Source organism: Anneissia japonica, unplaced genomic scaffold (assembly GCF_011630105.1).
Source record: "Anneissia japonica isolate Jap-2015-1 unplaced genomic scaffold, ASM1163010v1 scaffold284860_len1800451_cov186, whole genome shotgun sequence".
NCBI lineage: Eukaryota > Metazoa > Echinodermata > Crinoidea > Comatulida > Comatulidae > Anneissia > Anneissia japonica.
In genome coordinates this window covers 1,205,645-1,223,399 of record NW_022706010.1, presented here as the reverse complement: position 1 = coordinate 1,223,399, position 17,755 = coordinate 1,205,645, and the positions used below count along the sequence as shown (strand labels likewise).

Here is a 17,755-nt window from a genome sequence, read left to right as displayed (position 1 = left end):
TACAGTGTATCGTAGTTGTTTACTTAATTTATACAGAGAATTTCATGACGGTAATAACTACACTGAAGATGGTAGATGTACTGCCGAAACATGTATGTTTCAATAGATTTTTATAAATCAGCTAGGCCTTGCCTACATGGTATTGAGCTTAAAAACGGTTGTGGTGTTTTTAAGAAACATTATATACAGTGCAATGTGCACACAGTACATACAGTATTTGATAATTGCACAGTATGTGTACAGTACAAACTGTATATTGTACCTTATATTTGTACAGCTATTTGTACAGTATGTTCAATATTTGATAACTTAAGTTATGTACAATAAAGGTCTATGTGTACAATTAATACAATATTTGGTATGTGGACAGTATGTACATTAACACTACACCATTTTCGTCAAATTTGGAATGGAAATTTCCGAGAACCTGGGGGACACATTTTGTGTGTTACCATGTTTACCTATATATGTAACAAGTATATAACCACTGACATGCGCCAATGATTGTTTCATAAATATTATTACTTTCAAAATATTATTATCCAATAATTTAGGCTGTAGAGGCATATTTACCATCAGCTTCATTCTTCAGAGCGATAGAAATACAGAATGTTAAGAAATAACAAATTAATATATTATTATACTGTGTAAGATATTGTATATGTATTCCAAAGCAAGTGTTGGCAAAATTAAGTGTAAAATACTGACAAGAATTTGTTGACTTACTTTGCATTCAGACACGATGCCCCTTTCATGTAGACGTGCCCATATGCTCTGTAAACGTCCAGGATGTTCCGGGTGGATGGCATTGTTTCCGCAAGAGCACTGGTGCTTCAGCATAAGTTGATCGAATGCTAAGCCTACACAAAAAAATAAGACAAGAGACGAATATCTTGAAATTGGTTGTAATGCCAAGTATATAGATACAGACAGCAATATTTGACTCCTTTAGAAAGAAAAACATTTTTCATGAGAGCTTACCTGTTGTGAATTCATGTCTTGATTGTTGGTCATCTTTAGTTCTTGGGAATGTACTTGTTGCTGTACCAGACGGCAAGCTTCTTGCCCGGCTAAGTGGTTTGTGGACAGAATTCAAATCCTCACCTACGTAATTCAAATGCCCAGATACAATTTTTAAAATGAATGGGATATTGGGTTTTTACAATTCTAGCAAAAGTAAGTACTTCATTAACTCTTCTAATCCTATACTCTGATTTTACATAACAATTAGGGTCCAGTTGCAAATGAAGAGTATTCTAGTATACTTCGAAGATAAAGAATGTCCTGCCTATGTATATATTACTATAGCAATGGAGTCCTGTGGAAGAGCGGGGAGGAAGGGGCAACCTTTAACACACCTAAAGATACATTAAACCTACCTGTCGTTGCTGATGGTGTTAATGGGCCTAATGATTGTTGCTTCATTAACTCTTCTTGCTCCTGTAAAGATTTAAATTGTAATTAAACAGATGTTTTACAAGCATTCTTTGTAAATATTAAAGACTTGTGTGGGATTTGAATTAAAAAAATTTCAATAGCTTAAAGCCCCATTCCTGGTAAAATTTCAGTTCTTAGAAAAATCGATTTTTATAAATGTTATAAAGATTTATAAATATAATACGGAATTGCTAGTTTAACTGAATTTAAACATTCCTAAACATAAAAAAAAATGTAAAATAGGACTGAAATTAGATTTTTTTTTTTCGTTTCGAAAAAAATAAATAAACATGGATGAATTTGTTATGTCGGATTTTGCGATAGGTCTGCGAAGAAATATAGTAGGCACCGGAAACATTAGCCTAGCAACACTGCTAGGTTAGGCCTAGCATTTCATTGATTTAGGTTCTGTTATCATACATGAAAAACAGCTTACATGATATTTTATGTTGCATGTGAAATACAATATTTCATTGGAATTATTTCAAATTTGTAAAAAAAATTATTCTGACCGAGATTTTGACAATTAAACAAACATATCTCAGGCCTACTAAGCTGCTGTACAACTTCAATTTTCATGTATACATTAAAGATGTTACTAATACTTGTAGGCATGGAATTAGACACGCAATAGCCCAGGCTTAACAGCAGCAGATGTGCGATTGCGAAAACAGGGGTACAGTCATAGTAGGATCTTGAATAATTAATTAATCAAACTATTTACATCACCCAGTAACACTAAACCAGGTATGTGAATAACTCACCTGTTGCAACCTTATCCTTTCTTCCTCACTGTCCACTGGCTCCTGTTTGACTTTGACAATGTCTTGCATCTGCTGTGCCGTCTCCTCTTCCTCGTCCTCCTCCACATACCTTTCAATTACCCTGTTGCTATGTAAGAGCGTATAGTTGGAGGCCTGGAAATAATGAAATTATCAAATATTAACATGTAATATTTAATTATAGTGTTAAGCCCTGTTCACACTGCCTTATTACTTATTTTGTGCAGGTATTTGATCAGTGTGCACAATGAAAATCTTGTGTTAACAAGCCTGCATAACCACCATTCCATTAGGTCAAAAATTAAGCCAAGCAATTATTTTAACTGACCAGATCATAACCAGGTATAATAATCATGTGATTTTATTAAAAAAAAAAAAAAAAAAAACTTGATCAACTGGGTTAAATATTGATTTGGTTAAATATATGCAAGCAATTATAAATGTTGGATTTTTCCATTATACTGTACACATACAGTATAATGTTTTAGGTGAGCTGGTTAAAAAATTGCTGGTTAACACGTTGGCTGCCAGCGATGAGTATACTCACCCACAGGGTGTTGCTGAGGGTGCCGGGGACGAGTATATGTTTTGGCACACGGGAAGGAACCTTAAAAAAGGTCTGGCAGTCAACGTCTTAAAGAATGTACATTTGATTCTCCAAATTTTCAAGGGACAAACAAACCTTTGGCAAGCGATCTCTCCTAAATGACCAACCATAGAGATCTATTAAAAATACTTGATCATATTTGAATGTTATTAAGATTCTATGATAGTGAAATAGCATACCTCTTTCTTGGCTTGGTGCCTTTGAAGAAGCTGCTGTTGCTGCTGGTGGAACTGATGTTGCTGCTGTTGAAGTAAAAGACGTTGCTGTTGGTGTAACTGTTGAATCTGATGACTTGGATTTGTTGGAAGAGGCTCAGATCGTGTTCGAACAAGAGGTCTGTGAACAGGCCTGTGTGAAACAGACTTAGTATATTATCAATACAGATACAGATAAAATTGATTTCATCTTTTTAATTGGAAATTACGTGGTCAAAAAGATGTTTCTCGATTAGTTTCAAATGGGAAGGGGGTAAAATTCAGATGAGGGAAGATTCTCAGTTATAGATGGGAAACTGTCTATCTTTCCGTCCCTGTCGGACATCCCGTTTTGCTTCTTCCTTTCTTCCAAACTCCTTGAGTCTTGCTTATTCCCACTCTCTTGATCATCTTTGATTTCCCCTGTTCTCAAAAACATTCTGAACAACTGAAATTTTAATACATTTACTCACCTTCCTCCTCTACCACTTACCTGCTCAGTCCATGAATTGTTGGAAATTCATTTGTATGTTTGTACTGTACAGTATACAGTATATATATATATTTTTTTGTATTTCTTGTTAAATTAGTTACGTTATCTGATAATATGTGAAAGTAATTTCAAGTGCATATTGGTCCTTGATAGCATTTGAAGCACACAATAAAATTAAAAATTGAAGGTGTCAGTTTCAGTTTTGAAAGTTGTCAGTTTCAGATGTTGAGGTTCTTCTACTGCATTTTTAAAAAGTTACTAGCATTATAAAAAATAAACATTTAAAATATAGTTGTAATTCTTTACACACCCAATAATTCGCTGAGCCATGCCACCACTACCAGTTATTGCACATGTATTTGGATCCTTAAACGGGAGTGAACCCATCATCGGGTGGAGAACAGTATTAGGCACAAGAGGAATGGTCGGCAAGCTTGTCTGGACAAGTGAAGGATTACTACCGCTGAACGGACTATTCATTTCCGTACCTGAACATAAAAAATAGGCAAGAAAAAAATCATTATTTGGAATATAAAAAAAAATGTGAACATAAAGGAGGTTTGGTTATGTCTAAATAAATCACAAAACTTTTTGAGGGAGATGGGTTATTTTCCAAAAGTTATTTTAAAGTGCTGATTTCCGGAAGACTCTTTCAACCGTACCTGCTGCAGACTCGGCACCAGTTTTACTGGTACTACTATTATTAAAGCATACTATAATTTTTCTATATTTTTGATAATTATTTATTATAATTATTGTTATATTAATGAGACTATCAATTGATGGGCTTCACTTTTCATGTACCCCTCCCACAAATTAATGCTACTATTTTTTTAATACATCCTTATATCATTTTTATTATATAAAAAAAACCTCAGCTATCCTTTACTGTGATGCCTAAACAGCATTAGCCATAAACAAATGTGTTTAACACCTTACCAAAAAATAATTTATCTAATAAAAATGAAAATAATAATACTAAGCATCAACATAATAATAAGCATCAAAATAACAATAAGCATCAAAATAATAATAATCATCATCAAAATAATATTTATATATAATCACAGAATGGATTGAATTACAGTAGAAATTATCAAAGGCATTCATATTATGTTAAGTAGATTCCTCGTAAAGTTTATTTAAAGAATTTTTCTAACCAGTCCTTAAGTCATGCACTGATGCTTTAATCTCGTTCTCTCTTATTTTCTCTTTGCACTCTTAAAATTAATTGAATTTGCCATTGTAGTGAAATCTTTTGGATTAGCAGGCATGCATGACGAATACCATTTATTCTCCCTTATCAACACATGCACAATGTTTCACTCCTCTCTCTCCTTATGGATCATATCATTCATATCTTCTTATCCGCAGCCAGATCCGTAAGAATTTCTATTATATATCATAATATCACATCACTTCAATACAAATGAAGGATTCTATTATTTTACTTGAACATGAAAAGGATCACTGTTCGAAGTCATTAAGCATAATGGTATTATATAAATTGTCTATTAATAGAACAGCATAGAATATAATGAGTTGAGAGTGGTGTATGCTAATGTTTATGCTAAATCTAGTTCAGAGAAAGGTCAAATGCCCATGGATATTAATAACAATATTCATTATATAATAACTATAATCACATATAATTATGGTAGTAATAATAACAACAAAGATGATGACTAATAACGACTTTGATGATAAAAAAAACAATTATAATAAGAATAATAATAGTTTAAAATTCGAAATTGAAAGTTAAAGGAAAGGTTTCATATCAGTTCTACATTACATTAATTCTGTTATGCAAGAAAGTTATTTTGGACATCACTGACAGCAACGGCAACAATAAATAATGTTAATGATCCCCACAAAGAAAAGACTATGATAAATTAGTAACAATATTAGTGAATATTTTGATGTGGTTTGCATCAGGAAAATATAATAGGAGTGAAGTTTTAACATCAGGTTGGGCAAAATATCACTCCTATAATATTAATGAATATACAACTTAAAATAATTAGGTTGAAGAAAAGCTTCATGCATTAGTTACTACAATATATTAATTCTGTAAAAGTTGAGTGAACATCACTTACCTTGTAGGGGCCCTGTAATATAGTGTCCATGGACACTAGGGCCTATCGCCAACCCCTTTGAACGTATTACTCGCTTACCAAGGGCTGTTGTCTGTGAGTAAAGGATAGAAAATGTAAATATATTTTTAGAACTTTCAATTCCATAAACTTTATTTTCCATAACATATATACATATAATACAATGAAATAATTTATGATTTGGAAAAAGGTCAACACTGGAAGCATTAGCTTTGAATTGCAGTGCCTTATAAATGAAAAATTTAAATCAAAATTGAAGAGTAATCATACAAGTGTACAAATATTACAGTGGTAATAATATATAAATTAACTGATGATATTTAAAATGAAAAAAAAAAGATAGAATAAATAAATAAGTAAAAAAATAAAAATAAAATAATGATAATAATAATATAATATAATACAGTAATAAAGATGTAAATAATAAGACTATATAATACACATAAAAATTTAACAATTGAAACTATAAGGCCAAAAAAAGTATTGCCCAAATTGTTTAAATCTAGGGCCACCTTTATTTTCAGTAGAAAAATAGAAAAAAAAATGCTCAGGAATGCAAAAAAAATTACAACATTAACAACAATAAACAATAAAAGTAATACCAACAATAATATAATACAATAACTTAAAAATGACAGTCATATATTTAAAGACAGTACAATATTCAATTATTAGTATAATGTAAAATGTACACTTTTTACTTTTGGATACCATTACATATGTATTTTGTTGCTCTATTTTGTTGGTTTTACTACGACTACTACTACAAAGACCTTTTTTTCTTTATTATTGCCCCTGAGATTAGAACAAATGCCTATATGGAATCTGTATTCAGGTTAGACAAGCTTGTAAATTTGCACTCAAAAAAAAAAATTAAATGTTACAGTAGGAACAAATTGCATTAGAAATATCATCAAAGAAAACATCTTCAATGATTTTGCTTTCACATATTTACAGATGCTTCACTACAAAAATCATTAAATTGATTAACCACTAATTAAAAGGGTCTATTAAACAGAATATTGGAATGGTACTATTTATGTGTCTGTGTCAGTTCTGAGTCAAGAAAATTGCTTTCGTCATTCTAATTTTAAATCAAAATTAATGATTTATCTAAAAATGTGATGTAAATAAAATAAATAATAAAAAATGTAGTCCTGTATTCATTACTTGAACGTAGGGGAATGAGCTGATAGCCAACGAGCTGATAGCCAACTGCACTAAGCCTCAGCATTGTGTGGTAGGGTGGCCAGTTCCTTTCCATTCCACCTTTTTCCTCCCCAGTAGTGAACCACCAGGCACCCATTTATAATCCTGGGTGGTGATAGACAAATGTAGGTAAAGTTTGCCTTGTTCAAGAACACAAGTGAAATGCACGGCAAAGGTTCAAATCCAGAACTCGAAAGACCCAAACACAACCGCTGCGCCAACCACTCCAACACAAGATGTAACCAATTCAAATATTGAAAATTATATTTTTCAAATTTTGTAACTCATCAGAGACTGCATAATAATTTAATCTACTCAAAAAAATTTACTAATCTATTGAATTATGGTAAATTACTGTTGAATTGAAATGGAATTCCTTATGCTAGTTTAGTTTACCTTGTGCTGTGTTTTAATTATTTGCCTTTTTATAATTAAAGTCAATGTTCTGTTTCCGATGTTTGAACGTGTTTTTATTTGTATGCTTCTCCTGTTCGGAGGTATTTTTTGAATAAAATTGAAATTGAATAATATTGAAATATATGCAGCATCAAATATTATTTTAACGATTATTTTGCACTAGCAAACATTATTAATCAGAGAATATTTAATGAAAATTTCTAATTATCTATTTTAAATTCCATCTGAGGCAAGTGTATAAGTAGGCTTATTTCCCTGTGTGGATACTCTGTCCTGGATATCAATGCTGAATATCCTACATGCATATACCAACCTGGATACCTTTATACATTATGGATATCAAAATAAACTTGGTTCCCAAGAAAAAATTTCACAAGGATTACATAAGTTGCTAGTAAGCCAAATGGCATTGATGTAAAAGGATATCTTGCAGCTATGTAAGGCTGCCATTATATATAAACTCAGAGGAATAATTAATAGTAAAATATATTCTCTAAACAGCAGTACAAATTACAGTAGATCAGGCAGAATTATTAATATAAGGATAAAGATAGACATATACAGAAACTCATTAGATCTGTGTGAAACTGATATATGTTGCATAAATTTTATTTTGGAGTATTTTTGTTGTATGTGTACATTTCCCAGGAAATAATTTCATATATTTTGATATATGATGAATAAAGATAAAAGATAAATCTGTATCTTATCCTGAATATTCCACCATGGGTATTCTACCAGGGATATACCACACGGGATCTTCCACACTGGCCATCCCACTCAAATACCCTACCTGGGATATCCCACTGATACCCTACCCTGAATACTTCATTTTTATCCCCTACTCTGAATATCCCTCTTGTATACACCACCTTAAGATATCCCACCTAAGATACAATACACTATATACCCTACCCAGGATACCTATCCTAGATATTTCACACCAGATACACTACACTGGATACCACACATTTGATGTCCCATCCTAGATACACTACACTATATTTCCTACCCGGGATACACAACCCAGGATACCTAACCTAGATATCCCAAACCGGATACACTACACTGGATACCTCACCCTAGATATAATATACTTTATTTCCTAACCAGGATACCCTATCCTAGATATCCCACCCTAGATACACTACATTGTTACTCTACACTTGATATCCCACTCTAGATACACTACACTACCTTGATATCCAATACTGGATAGACTACACTGGATATTCAACCTACTCTGAACTGCTCCACTGTAAAGTGGAGATTAAAAAAATAATTTTATAATCAGTAATGAATAATGATGGCTTGTATCACTCTTAAATTTACTTCATACTTTCTGACAGTCTGTGTACCCGGGCACAATAAACTTGCATAAAACTGTAATAAATATATCTAAATCTCGCAGATTGAATGCCTTCAAAAAGTTGAAAAATGCAATGTCTACATGGAGCCTACTTTCAAATGTCAGTGTAACCTTGAGGGCTGATGTCTATTTTAAATTAACTAGGTTTTGTATTTAACTATCAACAATGTTCAGACATCCAAACATTAATCTTCCTTACATGACATCAAATTAAATTCTAAATAACACCATATCATTTTCCATATCATTTTGTTCATGTCCAGAGGTAACTTCATTCAACTGCCATATTTATTCATCATTCTTATATTTAAAAAAATTAAACCAGAACAAAAATTTTCTCAATTAAACTATATATTTTAATCATTAACGTATTCATTTCGAAGAAGGGTTTTGGGTTTTGGGGGTTTATTTGAGGAAGCTGTTCCTAATAATTACCATGAAAATGTGTTATTGTGTGATCATAGTATTATTGATCCCAACTTGGTTAGAAAAAATGGAGTAGAAAATTAATGAGAATGTTGTTGCTTCCATTAGATTTTTTTACTGTCATTTTTGAAGCATTTAATCAGAGAATATTTAATGAAAATTTCTAATTATCTATTTTAAATTCCATCTGAGGCAAGTGTATATGTAGGCCTATTTCCCACTCTGTCCTGGGAATAAATGCTGAATATCCTACATGCATATCCCACCTGGATACCTTTATACATCATTGATATCTAAATAAACTTGGTTCCCAAGAAAAATCTGGGTAATTTCACAAGGATTACATAAGTTGCTAGCAAGACAATTGGCATTGATGTAAAAGTCCCCTGTTGTTAAATGGATATGCCACGTAGGACAAGTGATTAAGTTTACTTATTTGGCATATCCTTGGCGCTCGTGCCTAAAGAAATGAAATGAAAATAAAATGAAAAGGATATCTCACAGTTATGTAAGGCTTCTATTCCATTATAAACTCAGAGGAATAATTAATAATAAAACATTCTCTAAACAGCAGTATAAATTACAGTAGATCAGGCACAATTATTAATAATATAAGAATAAGACACAGACACGAAACTTATTTCTACCTAGTCCAAATTGGATTATATAACAAGATGTTAGATAAGTTTGTGTGCAATTGATGTATGTTGTATAAATTGTATTTTTGAGTATTTCTGTTGTATATTTCCCAGGAAATAATTTCATATATTTGAAACATGATGAATAAAGATAAAGATGAATCTGTATCTTATCCTGAATATTCCACCTTGGATATTCTACCAGGGATATACGACACGGGATCTTCCACACTGGCCATCCCACTCCAATACCCTACCTGGAATATCCCACTGATACCCTACTCTGAATATCCCCCCCTTGTATACACCACCCAAGATATCCCACCTAAGATACAATACACTATATACCCTACCCAGGATACCTATCCTAGATATTTCACACCAGATACACTACACTGGATACCACACATTTGATGTCCCATCCTAGATACACTACACTATATTTCCTACCCGGGATACACAACCCAGGATACCTAACCTAGATATCCCAAACCGGATACACTACACTGGATACCTCACCCTAGATATAATATCTGTCTCTTATACACATCTAGATGTGTATAAGAGACAGATATAATACAATAACTTAAAAATGGCTTCACCAGTCGAGGGTAAGCTGAGACTTCCTGTTGAGTTTAAATATTCACATCAATAATTTTAAAAATTAAATAGAAATAATTTCAAAGATATACTGTATGTCTGTTGAGCTAATTGAAATTTTGTATATTTAAGCATTTGATTATTAATTTTCAAATAAAATTATGAACCAGAATATAATTATTTCTTTTAAAATTAACAAACATATTTCAAAATACTATACTACTATATTTTTTGCATGCTTTTACATGTGAAAAATGTTGTAATCTATGTCTAAGTAGGAATTTATAATTTACTAAATCATTTTAATGAGCTATTTATATATCTTAATTGTATTTATTATGGTTTCTAAGATTTGATAATAGACAGTACCATATACCTTTAAATAAAAGAAGGAAGATTTTTAGAAGTAGGTAAATATTTAACCTCTTGGAACTTGGATAAAACATGAGACAACATTATATGAAATGTCTTCAGAACACTTACTTCATTATGAACTATAAATCCTCCATTGCCGTTCTCAGTAAGGCTAGCAATGCTTTGGGGTGAGCTTGGTCCAGAACCTGGGGCACTGCTACTGGATATTGAGTTTTCAACTACAAAAAAAATACATTAATACACAATAAAGAAATTGTAATTCCAAGTAAAATACTAGCAAAGGTATAGCAACACTTGCTATCTTAAAATAATGTACAATTAACAACTATTTAATTTAATTAATGAATTATTTTCATTAGGTAATAAACTTTTTTTAGCCCTGTCACATAGTGTTGAGAAATCAACAACCCAGATTGCGATACATGATTTTCTGATCAGAAATATTTCACTAAAATATAATTTAAATACATAATCTGCTGAGAAGCAGAAATCTTTTAGTTTAATAATGCTTTGAGTTTTGAGACTTGGTGGAGCTACCTTTCATCTTCAGTCATGTGACACGTAAATCAAACCGCGTGCGGCACTTAATTTAATTGTCATACTTTGAGCGAACGTAGCCGAATTTCTGAGCTAGAAAACACTGGTTATCTCAAGTTAACCATAAAAGGAATGAACAATCACTCTAATTGCCGGGAATTGCTGGGAATTTAGTTTTGAAGAGTAGGCCTTCACCCTTCTCAATATAACAGCAAACACAAAAGAAACCACATGCATGATATTATAGAGGAACTCACAGTGCTGAGGCCTAGTGTTTACCGTAATTAAATTTAATTATTTATATATCTAATTATATATTCTGTTTTTATATATGCATTATATGTATGCATTACGTGAATGCAAATATAATTAGAACTATTCTTTTAAAAATATTAGATTTATCAATTACAAAAACAATCATAATTTATGTTGATTTACACTAGCTTTCATTGTGCACAAATATTAATATGAAAAACATATCATTGTAATACATATAAAAACAAGCGTGCAGAAATGATTTGTACAATTTATTCTTCATTAATTCTTCCATTTTATTTTCCTAGCCATGTTCAGAGTGAATTTGTATTTCAATGATTTATGAATATCACAGGGAATTTGTGCTGCAGGTAAATGGCATTAATATTGCCAAGAAAGAAGTTTTTCGCCAGATGTTTCATTTGACCCTCTTTCCAACTCGCTTCGCAGACGCAATTAAAATGAGTCAAATTATTGTTTTTTTGCTTTCGTTATATATGTACTTTTTCTTTCCTCTGATGTCATACACCCACTGCACTTCCTCCGAAAACATGTTTTCGATGTGTTTTCAATGTCACAATATTATGCTAATCATTGCTAGCCCAAGTTAGACAAGTTGGTTCGCAATGAAAAAAAATGTTAGCTCAAATTTTGTTCATCATGATGGATATTTATAAGATTCATGAGCTAATAAAAAGTAGCTGGGCTCCACAAGGATGCTGTCGAAGTCTATACCAGCTCTATGTCCACCTCTTAATCATCTCAGTTTCATAATTTTCTTATTTTAAATTTATAGGTGTAATTTAGAGGCGTAAGTTTTTTTTTTAACAAGGAGCATGTGAGAAAGAAGGGAAGGTATAGGTGGATATGTTCAACTCATGTCATTTCCTGAGTGTTTTTATACCCAATAAATAAAAAAGTAAAGATCAAATGAGTCAATTTTGATCAAAATTGCCATCATCAGTGAATTTACCTGATAGTGGTTTCCCCTTTCTGTTTTGATGTTCTTTGCGACGTATAAGAGGACTTCCGTGACTGCGTCTCTCCGCAACTTTCTCTTTAAGTTTCGACCGTACTTTTAAATTGGAATCGGAAGCTGTTTTGCGTAGTGGGAAGTTGTCGTACTGGCCGAAAACCTGTGTTTGATAATGTGCTGTGTGGGGTGGAGAGTGCTGGCTCACGTTCTGTGGGTTCCTGATATAAGAAGTGGTAGAAAAATTTTTAGTAATATCAGTTTTCAATAATTTTATAAAGTCAAATTCAGTGAATTAGGAAATAACATCTCAAACATGGTATCTACACTATTTTACTGCAGATATTGAATTTAAATTTTTAATTTATCTGTTTAATTGTAATAATGTTGGAATAATTGTAAATAATAATTTTGTAAGCTAATTAATATTAATTTCATTGACAGTGAATTTTCAAATTTTCAATTATTTTACTTATGTAATTAATAATAATTATATATTTGCAGACTTTCTATATAATACTTGTTTAATTTCATTGTATAATTTTGCCTATTTTAATATTCTACTTTATCATATTTTTATGTAAATCACATTGAACAAATGTAAATCTGAACATGCACTATATATAAATAATAATTATTATTATTACTGTATATTCAAATCCACAATGTGGCTTACGCCACTTACTTTGAGTTTGTCTGTTATTATCATCTCAAGAATATAACAAAATACTAATTACAAAAAATGATAAAAATAATAACAGCACTTCAAGAAACTATTTATGTGCTATTATCGAATACAGCAGCCTCAAACTTGATTGCGCACACAAATCAATCAGTTCAAGTTGTGCATCATTAGCTGGCTATTTATACGTAATTTACACATTACAAGTAAATAAATTACCGTATTCTATTACTAAAGTGATATTCAAGATTTTTATCGATTATTTTAGGAATGAATACCTAAACCTAGACTGCGTGCATAATTTTTTCCTGTTGATTCCACTGATTTTTGCCTCAGGGTCAGAAAAACAAAAATAAAAATGCATAATTTCTCTTTCAAAATCAGACGTAAATTTATCTGTGACTCTTGTGCAAGTAACAATCTATATTAAGAAAAGTACTTAAGAATGAAAGAAAAAATTGCATGGGCAGTAGTAAATACTCACTGGCTATTTGTTTTTATTGCAGTTGTATAGTTAAAATCAGTATGTTTGTTGACGTCCTCACAAGATCCAAGAATAGCAAGTTTACGTACATTACTTTTGTAATGCTAAATTTATGTACATTACCGTAATCTTATAAGTATACATGTACAAACATAGAACAGAGGCATGTCACAGGCAGGGACTTACTGGCTTCTTTTGCATACTTGTTAATAATTTGTATGCATGCTAATTTATTTTTTTTTATGTTGATAGTGGTTACTTTATTTATTAGTATACATTATTTATAAGTTGAGCATACCATGTGTAAGGAGGGGAATGATTAAAGTTGGCTAATTCTCGCTGCTGTCTATTCAACACAAAGTCCTGTAATTTTCGTTTCACTGCAATAGATGGATTTGTGTCTATAGAAAGGAGGAAAAAAAATCATGCAAGAATATTATTACACACAATTAACTTAGTGAATAGAATCATCTTTATTTTTTCAAATTCACAACCAGTTTATAGAAAAAGTTTGACAATAATTGTAGAAGAAATAAAGATGAAAAACTAACAATCTTATTAAAACTCAATAAATTCAATAGTAGAATTATAAAATAAAGTTTTGTATTGTTTTTTAATTCTATTCATTTCTATATTCTTATATTCCAAAAATGTTTTTTTTAAGAAATCGGCAAGATCTAAGTTGTTCCGACACGTCTCTAATTGAAAGTTAATTGATCCTTTGAGCATTTTAGTGTAACAATTGAATTTCTGCGAATTTTCAAGATTCCATTAGGCAGTACACATCTTAAGTAAATGATAATGTATTTCTCTTAAATTAATACACAGGAATTTATCACATTTTGAGTAAAATTTAAATTATAGAAAAAAACTACAATTTAAAATATAAACTATACAAATTACAAAATAGATGCATGAAAAAATACTTTGTTATAGTGATTATTGTATTGCATTTGAAAACGCTGCATAAACACATTGAAAAGAACATATTTGAAGCATTTTTACCCACTGCTTATATATCTTATTTGATGGGATGTCATTCAATATCATATATCATATAAATGTCTGGGAGAATGTCAAGGATAAAGGTCAAGAACAGAGATGATGACAAGGAATCACGTCATTACATTCAAGTACAATATTTTCACAAAACATATTGATGAATTAGAAAAAAAAAAACACTTTCTTTGAGTAGAAATTAATTGAAAGAACATGTTGACATAAAATTTGCAAAAAGCATGTAAAAATATCAAAGGTTGAGCTTTTCGACTTTAAGTCACTGTACCACAACAAGGCACTTAACGGAAACTGTTAAACATATAATAGGAGACTAGGCTCATACCCTTTATTTAGATTCTATACACCACGATTTACATACTGGAACACATTCTGAATTACCATTCTTAGAACTAATGTATACAATGCCGAAAATCATAAATAGAAATATACCTTGACGTTATTTACTCAAATCATGATTTGTATGTTTAATTGATGTATGTTCATGTGATTTACTTTGAAAAAATTTAACAAGCCTATAACGTGGGGGCTTCTATGGTTATGCCTAATTAAGTAATCTCCCCTCCCCCTCTTATAAACTGAACCACTCTTTTCCCTTGAATCAAAAACTCTCAAAAAGATCATTAATTCACTACAAATATTAGAATTCTTCAGTTCCAAGAGATGCTCTAATCATGTTTTGTATGTTGTGTTAATTGATGTATATTTGTGTGGTTTACTTTGACACAGGAGCGCTTCTATGTTTTTAAGTGAACCCTCCCTCCACCTGATAACCCAAACCACTCTCTTCCATTAAAAATGCTTCAGTTCCAGGGGATTTGCTACCTGACCCCTTCCCATCCCCTCCACCATTTTAATAATTTTTAAAAATGTAGCCCCCCTCCCCAGCTGAATCCGCCATTGTCCTTTATGTAACTTTCACAACAGTTAACTAGAATTCCTATCACTTACTTGGTTTATCTTTCTTAACTATCATCTGATTCCTCTGTTGATCTAATCTTGCTTGTTGTTCTAAAATTTTCTGTTGTTGAATTTGCTGTGAAAACAAAATGCATATTGTTAGTGCATAATATTATTATATATTAATTATGCAAGGCATGCTATGTCGTCTGGATCATGGACTTAAAATACAACGACAATTGAATTACCATACAGAAATAAGTAGGCATCGTCACACTGCTAGAACTCATTTTTCTGATAATCATCAATAACATTTCTTGTGTTATACCAACAACTAGAACATGTTTTCAGATAATAATAGTCAACTAAAGACAGCAGAAATTCACATCAAAAAATGGTGTCATATTTTGAATGTATTTAGTAGGGCACACTTTACCAAATTATCAGTTCTGAACAAATATATTTCTAATATAAAAAATGATTAAAGAAATCATCTTCAATACAGTTAGTAGATTTTGTCCCGACCACCTTAAATAATTATATGCAAAAAAATGATTACTGTATTAAAAATCAGAAGATATTAAATCATACTTTTAAAAAAATTGTGTTTCTATTTAAACATAAATACATAATATTGATACAGTGTTCTTCTGAATGGCAGTAACTTGTTTATAAAAGATGTTTAACAAATCATAGGGGTACTCTAGTCCTATGAGAACAATCAGCGCACACATTTTTCTACATGAATCAAGTGTACTCCCACTACATTAGAGTAACCATAAATACTTGCATAGTGTATGATCCATATATTTAACACAATGTGTTGGCTTGAGGCAAAATTGGACAATTTTTGAAAGTTAGTCATAAACAATAAGCCTTATTTTAGAGCCCAATAATTACATTGGCTTAGGACTGCCTCAGGGTTACCTATTTTTAAGTGTGAACAATCAATAAATTTTAAACTATCCCAAAGACTTCAATGTTGGCTCAGGTCCCACAGTGCCATTGTTAAGGCAGCCATGAGCCAATATAATATGTGTGATTGAGCTCTCAGATAAACATTCTTTAAAAAGTTAGAATAATTAACTTTTTTCAAACTGAATGGCTAAAAGAAACTCGCATGGAAATAACTCCTTTCTTGTAAACACCAAAAGTAAAACCAAGTGCTTACTTAAAAACATTTAAAATTGTATCTATTCTTTCTCGACTAGATTACTGTCAGTGTCATGCACAAGGACATGACGCCAGAAGGCGCATAATGACATTTTACACCCTCTAGTAATCCAAGGTGTTGCGGGAACCATTTTAATCAGGTCACTAAACAGATTAGGTAGATTTAAACGTACCCGGTCTATTTCCATAGTCCCTTTTGCTTTGTATGTGTGTACTTTCTTCTAGTGTTGTTCTTTTGTGATGACAACATGACTGTTGGAGTATGACAACTATATAATCAGTTGACAAAAAATTGATGTTCTGCATAAATATTTCCATTTTGATTTTTAGAATAAAATAATTTTTAACATAGAAGCCTAAATGATGAATTTTTGTAAAATGTTCAAAATGTCACTGTATTATCAAGGTCTACATTTTCAATTTAATAATGCAATGTATATAAATTTCTGTGAGTAACGCTGTGCGCTGTGAGTAACAGAATTAAAAAATTGAAAAAAGATGTGTTTTAAGAAGGTTTTTGAAAATATTGCGAGAAGGAGAATTGCGAACTTGAAGAGGCAGGGAATTCCATAGTAATGGTACAGCAACAGAAAATGCTGTCAGCATAAGATTTTAATCTACTAGATGGAGTGCGATGAACAACTGTGCTGATGGTAGATCTGAGTAAACGACTGCACTGACTAGATATAAGGTGAAATAGAGATACTATGTTCAATAGAACATGAACCCAAGATGACCCCTATGACCTTTAACCTCAAGCTGTGAACACCCTATGTTTGGTAGGAGTCCGTCTAATGCAATTGGTCCAATTGTTTATAAATAGCAATATTAGGTAATTTTCACGCTATGTAATTTGTGGCAGAAAAAGTCTTTTATTCATTTTTTCTCATTCTTTACCTTAATGACCCCTATGTGACCTTTGACCCAATGCGGTGAACACCCCTTGTATGGGAGGTGTCACCGGTGGCACTAATAGCCATTAAAATGTTGCAAAAAAAATATAAAACCAGAGCCTTGCAGGCGTCAACGTTCCTATGCATGATACAAGACCAAAAAAATATATAGGCCTTATA

General features: G+C 31.6%; 1 protein-coding gene across 1 annotated transcript in view; it reads right to left on the bottom strand.

Moving 5' to 3' along the window:
* LOC117105991 (histone deacetylase 4-like) overlaps nucleotides 1–17,755 on the bottom strand; it is a 69,360-nt gene that overhangs the window by 10,169 nt on the left and 41,436 nt on the right. The window contains exons 4-15 of the mRNA XM_033247294.1: nucleotides 15,561–15,645; nucleotides 13,891–13,993; nucleotides 12,427–12,647; nucleotides 10,770–10,879; nucleotides 10,289–10,312; nucleotides 5,610–5,853; nucleotides 3,824–4,001; nucleotides 3,006–3,174; nucleotides 2,202–2,354; nucleotides 1,380–1,440; nucleotides 982–1,104; nucleotides 727–860 (exon numbers count right to left, since the gene is read on the bottom strand). Of these exons, the coding sequence (XP_033103185.1) occupies nucleotides 727–860; nucleotides 982–1,104; nucleotides 1,380–1,440; nucleotides 2,202–2,354; nucleotides 3,006–3,174; nucleotides 3,824–4,001; nucleotides 5,610–5,853; nucleotides 10,289–10,312; nucleotides 10,770–10,879; nucleotides 12,427–12,647; nucleotides 13,891–13,993; nucleotides 15,561–15,645 (1,605 nt within the window). The remainder of the gene's footprint in view (nucleotides 1–726; nucleotides 861–981; nucleotides 1,105–1,379; nucleotides 1,441–2,201; nucleotides 2,355–3,005; nucleotides 3,175–3,823; nucleotides 4,002–5,609; nucleotides 5,854–10,288; nucleotides 10,313–10,769; nucleotides 10,880–12,426; nucleotides 12,648–13,890; nucleotides 13,994–15,560; nucleotides 15,646–17,755) is intronic.